At 35.4% G+C, this 8,275-nt stretch overlaps 1 protein-coding gene across 3 annotated transcripts; it reads left to right on the top strand.

The window, feature by feature from the left end:
- The first annotated feature begins 509 nt into the window (after positions 1–509).
- On the top strand, positions 510–7,730 carry LOC102584796 (trafficking protein particle complex subunit 13). 3 transcript variants are annotated; one of them, XM_015315095.1, is made up of 12 exons: positions 510–927; positions 3,294–3,378; positions 4,356–4,486; positions 4,577–4,679; positions 4,878–4,892; positions 5,317–5,462; positions 5,604–5,799; positions 5,868–5,942; positions 6,164–6,280; positions 6,541–6,648; positions 6,794–6,892; positions 7,351–7,730. In XM_015315095.1, the coding sequence occupies exons 1-12, from the start codon at positions 611–613 to the stop codon at positions 7,369–7,371; spliced, it is 1,413 nt and encodes a 470-aa protein (XP_015170581.1). In that variant the 5' UTR covers positions 510–610; the 3' UTR covers positions 7,372–7,730. The 3 variants fall into 3 exon arrangements, with proteins under 3 accessions (XP_015170581.1, XP_015170582.1, XP_006361038.1); XM_006360976.2 differs by having other exon boundaries at positions 515–927; positions 6,604–6,648; XM_015315096.1 differs by lacking the exon at positions 6,164–6,280 and having other exon boundaries at positions 511–927; positions 6,604–6,648.
- Positions 7,731–8,275: the final 545 nt, after the last annotated feature.

Below are 8,275 nucleotides of genomic sequence, written 5' to 3'. Positions count from 1 at the left end.
GCAATTATGCAAAAGGATCGTGAATCAGAAAGATTTTTGAAAAAAACAAAAATAAATTGGTGTTATAGAAATATTGAAAGAGAAAACATTGAGGATGGTAAATATAGGGAACAAGCACCGTAAAACATGCCTGACATAATTGATTAGGCTTGTACAAACTACTTTGCTATTTAATATTTCTTAATATACATATTAAATTGAAATTTTTTTATTATTCATGTATAATTAATTAACTTTGCTATTTAATATTAAAATATAGCCATATAACACAAAAAAAAGTAAACTATAGCTATTCATCTTAAATATATATTAATGTTTGCTATATCCTGTAGTTTTTCCTAAATTAAAGGCATTATATCAAACTTCAACGCCTAAATTAAAGACATTATATTAGAGTCAAGTATACTTGCATTAAAGTTTAAACATCCAAATAATCACAATTCTTTTCACAAACTACTTTTAAAAAAAATATTTTTTAAAATTTTGTAGTGTGATATTTTTTTTTTTTTTGGGCAACATTTTTATTAACATTTCAAAATTGATTTGATGTACTTCAACTTCCCTTCCTTCCACTCCATAGCAAAAGTTTTCCCTATAGAAATCAGCAACAATGAAGATGAGCAGTACGCAAGGTCCACACTCTCTGGCCTTTCGGGTCATGAGACTCTGCCGTCCTTCGCTTCACGTCGAAATTCCGGTCCGATTTGACCCTTCCGATCTGTTGTTCGGTGAAGATCTCTTCGATGATCCCGTCGCCGCTTCTCATCTCCCTCGACTCCTCGCTGACACCGTCTCCGCCACCGCCGCTGACGGTAGTACCACCTCGGCTGATCCATCGGATCTCTCTTACCGGAATAGATTCCTTCTTCAGCATCCTTCTGATTCTCTTGGCCTCCCTGGTCTCCTCCTGCTCCCTCAGTCCTTTGGGTTAGCTTCGTTTTGCTTTCTCTATCTTAAATGTTATCTGTTTCTGGATTTAGTAGTGGTTTGACTATAGATTCCATATATAGATGGACACTTTATTTTAATTTACGAAGATGGATTTGAAAAACAGGTTTGGAGCAATTTTCCAAATTTGGAATAACTCCAAGCTGGATTTTTGAAATAAAGTGAAAACGCTCTTGTGAATGTCGCTACACATAGTATCTGGATTTAAAATCGTTACTTCCATTCTTATTATTGTAAGATACTATAAGGAGTAGTTAATATTTTAGTTACATGATTGTAACTTACAGTGCTACTTTTTATGCAGTTTTAAAATGTGGACATTTAATTTTTAGAAATTGAAAGAAGTGATGTTCAAGTTGCTATATAATTGGATGTTTGGCCCTGTACTGTGATATCAGTCTTTGGGTTAGCTTCATTTTTCTTTGTCTAACTAAAACGTTGTTGCATTGTATCTGGATTTAAAATCAGTGAGTGCACTTCTTAAGATGTGCAGTACCTACTTTTATTGTAATTTAGAAGGCAATTACTATTTGGATAGTTCAATTGGTTTTAGTAGTGTTATTTTTGAAGTGCACTTCTTAATGTATACTACTTCTCAGTCATGATGAGATTGCACCAAGGATCAACCCTTAGTCCGTTCTTATTTGCCTTAGTGATCGACGAATTGACACCACATATTCAAAGGTAGGTGTCATGGTGTATATTATTTGCAGAGGACATACTATTGATTGACGAGACGCGTGGTAGAGTTAACGAGTGGCTAGAAGACTGATGACAGGCCTTAGAGTCTAAAGGTTTCAGATTGAGTAGGACTAAAACTGAGTGCCTGAAGTGCAAGTTCAGTTTGAAGATCGATGCAAAATCCATAATCAAGAAAGGAAGTTTCAAGTTACTTGGGTCCATAATCCAAGGAGACGAGAAGATTAATTATTATGCCGCGCATCGTATTATAGAGGGTGGGTGGAATGGAGTCTCACATTTGGGGTACTATGTCATAAGAATGTGTTGCTAAGGCTTAAAGGTCAATTCTACCGAGTGGCAGTTGGACCACAATTGTTGTATGGGGCAGAGTGTTGGCCAACCAAGAACGCCCACATTCAAAGGATGAATGTAGTGGAGATGAGGATGCTCAAATAGATGTGTGGGCATATTAGGAGAGATATGATTAAGAATGAAGTTATACATGGTAAGGTGGGAGTGGGGCCCATGGTGGATAAGATGAGGGGAATGAGGCTGAAGTGGTTTAGGCATGTGAGGAGGAGGTGCATGGATGTGCCAGTAAAGAAGTGTGAGAGGTTGACTATTACATGAGTTAGAAAAGGTAGAGGTAGGCCGAAGAAGAACTAAGGGGAGGTGATTAGACAGAACATGATGCAATTTCAACTTACTACGGACATGACCCTAGATAGAAAAGAGGACAAGGATTAGGCTAGAATGTTTGTAGGTAGCCGAGTGTTGTCGCACTTCGTGTGAGAGAAGCAAGGGGGCTAAGCCTCCTCTCCACTTCTCCTTATTACTAGTATTATATAGTAATCGTGTAATTTCTTATCTTCAATGTGTATTACGATCTGTTGCTTCATTTGCTTTGTATTTGTTAGTTTGTTGTCATATTTTGTGTTACCATGCTACAAATTCTTCTCTTTTCTTTCGAGCCGATTGGAAACAACCTCTCTATCCCCAGAAAAAGTAGGGGTAAGGTCTGCACACATCCTACTCTCCTCACCAACACTTGTGGGATCACCCTGGGTATGTTGTTGTTGTAGTATTTCTTTTTGGAGGTCCAATAGATTCTTGTAAATTTGTAATAATTTAAAATTACAAAAGTTGAAACTTATACTTCCTCCGTTTCACAAAGAATGGTCTAGTTTGACTTGGCACGGAGTTTAAAAAAGTAAAGAAGACTTTTGAATTTTGTGGTCCTAAATTAAAGTTATGTAAAATGTACAAAATTGCCCTTTAATCTTGTGGTCTTAAACATGCCATGTGGAAAACTGAAATTAAAATGTTACCAAAAAAAGAAAGAGGTCATATTTTTTGAAGGTCATTCTTTTTTAAACGGAGGGAGTAGTATTACTACTGTTTATGCAGTTTTTAAATGTGGACATTTCATTTTTAAAATTTGAAAGAAGTGATGTTCAAATTGCAATGAGATTGAATGGTTTGAGCCTTTGTACTCTGATATCCGTTATTCTTTTTGAAATGGAGTATATGTTATCAAAAATTTTGTTTAAATTTCTACATATATTCGAACAAGAAATAATGGGAGATGTGCAATCACTGCTTATATGCTGGATTTGTTGTGATTAATTATTGCTTTTTTCCCGTTTTCAATTTATGATCTGCAGGGCAATATATTTGGGAGAGACGTTCTGCAGTTATATAAGCATAAATAACAGCTCCAATTTTGAAGTTAGAGATGTTACCATCAAGGTGATTTGCTTGCTTAGCTGATTACATAAGGAGCTACTGTAAATAGTGCTAGAGATTCTATGAATGTATTCAACCTGTAGATAAGCAAGATTCTCTTACAATTTCAACTGAGGTCATAAAATTTGTCAGGTGGCACGGCTGAATTCCTGCTCTCTCGGAAGTCTTAAATGAAGCTTGTGGTTTTACCCTGTTTGAGTTACTTTGTGCATTTTACCAATATTACCAACTGTTAAAAAAAACACAAATAAAACCATAGGAGTAGTTTTTTTTTAATACTTAGTGAACCGTCTTACAAGAAGCGTGTGCTTCTGGTATGGAAACTTTCATGGGAAAAATAGTAAATAGAGAACAGCAATGTGATAGCAATCTTCTGGTCTTAAGGTCACATTTGCATAGTTAGAAATAAGCACACACAGAGGACATTCTTGACAGAGTAGATATATAGTCGAAACATGCTATGGCATTTTGTATAAGCCGTGACCTTTATGCTCTTGATTGATCATTTGTGGCTAAACTAAGTTCTTTGTAAAAAGCCATTAGTTAAAATTTCATTTATTTGGAAAGTATGTTCTGGATGTATCTTACACTGAAGAAAATGAATTAGATCAATGCTCACAATTGAGTCTTATGTTGTGAGTGTATGAACATTGGAATGTCTCTTAAGCATCGATTATGAAGCTTCAGTTTCTGTTAGTGGATATGCTATCATTTTGCTACAATGTGTCTAGCTTAAAGCGCTTCATAGGTAATTGTCAAGTGAATATAAAAGGCTTGGGAATTGTTAAGTCAAAAAAAGGTGAGATAAGATCTGCCGATTTAGACCTCAAGAATCTCTGATTGTGAGTCACGTTACTTTTCATATATCTTATTTCTCATATATCATCAAAGTTGGATGAGCTAGAAACTGTCATACCTTTGGAATTGGAGTCCTTGACTCTAAGACCCACTTTATAGAAGTGATATTTAATTTTCTACAGGCTGAAATCCAAACAGAGAGGCAGAGGATACTTCTTTTAGATACTTCTAAATCACCTGTTGAATCAATACGTGCTGGAGGTAGATATGACTTCATTGTGGAACATGATGTGAAAGAACTTGGTGCACACACGTAAGATTCATCATAAAATTTGGCGTTCTATGTTGATAGTAACTTTCTATCAATATGATAGTTTACTTATCCAATTACTTCATTTTCTAGGTTGGTCTGCACTGCTCTTTATAATGACAACGATGGTGAGCGGAAATATCTTCCACAATATTTCAAATTTATGGTTGCGAATCCACTTTCTGTTAGAACAAAGGTACATCAAAAAAATCCAAGCTGTTTGCATGGTTAATGTGACATGATTATATATGCTTTATTTTCAATGTATAAGGAACAGTTTTTACTTTTTACTTTTTTTGCTGCTGTTTTAATATATTTCATATTTGGTATCTTTATTATTTCTCAAGTCTGTTCATACTTTTTCAAGATAATAACTGCTAGTTTGTTTCTGCAGGTCCGCGTTGTTAAGGTAGGTTGGTTCAAGCTCATTGAGTGTAAGTTCATGATCTGGCATTCATACTCTCATGTTGAAATTCTAAAGAAAATGGGTCAAGAAAATTCAGTTTTTGCATTCAGTATTTCAATTTCATTGGTTGGGATGTGTCAGTTAAGGCCAATTTGTGGTTACATTCAGCATACTACATCCGACTTGCCACTTTGGAATATCTGCATATTGCGACCCCTAGATATCATTTGCTTATATGTAATGTCAGTTATATCAACTCATCTTGGCAGCTTTTTATGGCTAAAAGGATCATGTGAGATCACATTTGATTTTAACAGTACAAACCATCTTGACTCTTGAGAATCATTTACCAAGAAGCAGTGATCTCAGCTTCTGCATTTCTCATACTTTTTCTGTTCATGACACTAAACCCATTTTCCTATCCCAGGAAACCACTATTTTGGAGGCTAGCATAGAGAATCATACAAAATCTAATCTCTATATGGACCAAGTTGATTTTGAGCCAGCTCAGAATTGGAATGCTACAATACTAAGAGGTGTTGATCACCATCCAGAGAGCAAACAACCAATGAGGTTGACTGATAGATATTCTCTCTTGTACCATGGGAATTGCAACATTTTTTTTGGTTTAAAATTTTGACATGTTTACCAATTAATTTTAGCAGTCATCTTTGTTCCCTTGACTAAACTTTGCTGATCTATTTGATCTGCCAGTGATGTATTTAAGCCTCCTATTCTCTTAAGATCTGGGGGCGGGATCCATAATTTCCTCTACCAATTGAAGTTATCATCAGATGGCTCTCCACTGCCTAAGGTGGAGGGAAGTAATGTCTTGGGAAAACTCCAGATAACTTGGCGTACAAATTTGGGTGAACCCGGACGCCTTCAGACACAACAAATTCTTGGAAGTGTAAGTGAAGTGATTTCTAATATTGAAGTTTTGATGCACTCCTAAGGTATTTGTTTCACACCTTGCAGCCCATTGCTCAAAAAGACATTGAGCTAAGAGCGGTGGAAGTGCCATCGATTATCATGCTGGAGAAACCTTTCATGGTAAGACTGAGTTTATGTCTAAAAAAGTAATAATAGTCCATTTCTCCTTATACAGTGCTGACTGCTGTTTGAAACTAGTGTTTTGGGGATTATTACGAGAGTCCTTTTCTCTATGGAATGAGTGAGAAAGTTTGTTCATTTGAATTGCATTTGCTAGTTTTTATATTCTGCTTGTGATTGGTCTGTCATGAATTCCGATGTCTTTGTGGGCGCCTCTGTAGGTACGTCTGAATCTTGCAAACCAGACAGACAGGGTGCTGGGCCCTTTTGAAGTTTGGGTGTCACAAAGTGACTCACTTGATGAGAAGGCTATCATGGTTAATGGTCTTCTAACAATGGTGAGACACTGAAATGGCTTCTGCACTATCCTGATTAGCTTTATCCTCTCTCATTTGATGATCTGATGAAATTACTTTCTTTTTGTTGAAGTTCTTGTTTGGTGCATGCATTTTGTTCTGTTTCTAATTGTCGGACTCTCATGCTCAGCACTGTGGTTGTCATAATGTTAATTTTGCACTTTGATGTACAAGTTCAATTCTCTATCAGAATTTTTACTTCATCTTCGAGTCTAATTTCATCTGATTTTTTCTCTTTACAGTTGTTGGCATATGGTTGCATCTGCATCTTGTTCTTGTCTATTCTAAACTTCTCTTGGTTGCAGCATTTGGCACAGGTGGAAGCATTTAGCTCTTCAGAATTCGAGTTGGTGAGGATAATCCTCTATTTATTCTTGTAAAATGGATAGCTCAAATGCTATTTTTTTTATCGGATATATCTTTCAGTCGTTTATTTGATTATTCAGTTATTTCCTTGCATCATAAAATTGATTTTTGGTGCATTTTCCCATGTAGAATCTGATTGCTGTGAAGCATGGGGTACAGAAAATCACAGGCATTACAGTGTTTGACACACGTGAGAAGAAAACATATGATTCTTTACTGGAGTTGGAGGTGAGTTTCAGTTCACAGAACAGTTGAATGCTTCTTTTCAATTTCATTCCCTTTCTATTACACCTTTTCTTATAGTCGAATGTGGTTGCACCCTACTAACATATGATTGTCCACACATTGTCGACCTACCTTCAGTATAGATCCAGACCACTGTCTACTCTCATTGCCACATGGTATTGACAAGAACATGTTGTCTGCTGGCAACTAGTGTTCCTAAAACACTAAGTATGAAACTCAAATTGGTCAATGGGCACACCCTTAACTATTCATCCTTCTCTTGGCATTCCAAAAACAGCAGCCCAAAATAGAACTCACTGGTTACATCATGTTCGAAAAAGTATAGAAAATGTTGAATGTTTTCTTATATCATAATCATTACAGTTTTCATTAACCTTTTTGTTTTAACATTGTGTTAAGGAGGAATAAGTGCATATAATTTTATTCTGCATCAACTGCAGGTATTTGTCGATTCACAGTAGGTACTTGAGCCAGACGTGGTAGCAAAGTAATAGGGACACTGATCTGCTTGAAGATTGGAGTTGCCTTTGATCGAGAACTTTTACAGCTCGGAACATCACAGTTAAGATCTAGACAGTTTCTTGTTAAAGGGATTCTCTAAATGCCAAACAACGAGACGGGTACTTGCCTCAACGGATCTTGGCATTCATCCAGAAGATCTTCAAACTATTAACTTGTGTTTTTCTCGATCGATCGACAGTGTACACTAATTATGCACATGTTATTTTCTCAGTATAGTTTTGTGCCTTTCCTCCTTTACCAATTGTGCTACAATATTGGGAAAGCTCATATTTGCTGTGTTAATTAGCTTTGTTTCTAACTCCCCTATGTTTAGGCTAAATTCATGAAGAGAGGTTTGAGACTGAGAATGACACTTAAGAAAATTTTGTTGAAAGATTGGTCAAGACAAATTGTTTTTGTATTAGTTAAATCTTTAAAGTAAGAACCATTTTGGACATTTTTATAATCTATTTGGTTAAAAATTATTTAAATTTTTCACTTCAAACTTGAAACAGTTCTTTTTGTCAGAATTCTTTTTTCTTATATATAGCTTCAACATATTTTCAGGTGAAATACATGTTCAAATACCGCTTCAAACTTTCAAATATCCTTTTATGTGGTCATTCACATGAATATTCTTATTTTGTTGTGGGTGTTGATTTTTGCCGTCAAATATGATCTTTAATTTTTGACCTTCAACCCTTTAATTAAGTAAAAATAAGTGGTTAAAAATATTATTGACATGGAAATAACAAATAATTTTTTGCTCAACATAAATTTATATTTTTGTATCACAATATATACAAGTTTTGTCGTATTGTTTAACTTAATTCCTATGAGACAAGTTCATTTAAGAATCCACAA

The sequence above is a fragment of the Solanum tuberosum genome, unplaced genomic scaffold, assembly GCF_000226075.1.
Source record: "Solanum tuberosum cultivar DM 1-3 516 R44 unplaced genomic scaffold, SolTub_3.0 scf00338, whole genome shotgun sequence".
Classification (NCBI taxonomy): Eukaryota; Viridiplantae; Streptophyta; class Magnoliopsida; order Solanales; family Solanaceae; genus Solanum; species Solanum tuberosum.
The sequence above is the reverse complement of the archived record's forward strand: the minus strand, read 5'-3'. Positions and strand labels throughout refer to the sequence as shown.

What these genes read in the sequence shown, in the direction of transcription:
- LOC102584796 (XM_015315095.1), top strand. Translation starts at nt 611, where the DNA reads ATGAAGATGAGCAGTACGCAAGGTCCACACTCTCTGGCCTTTCGGGTC. An exon ending in TTAGAGATGTTACCATCAAG is followed by an intron (nt 3,379 to 4,355) that starts GTGATTTGCTTG and finishes AATTTTCTACAG; the next exon opens with GCTGAAATCCAAACAGAGAG. An exon ending in GAGAGCAAACAACCAATGAG is followed by an intron (nt 5,463 to 5,603) that starts GTTGACTGATAG and finishes TTGATCTGCCAG; the next exon opens with TGATGTATTTAAGCCTCCTA.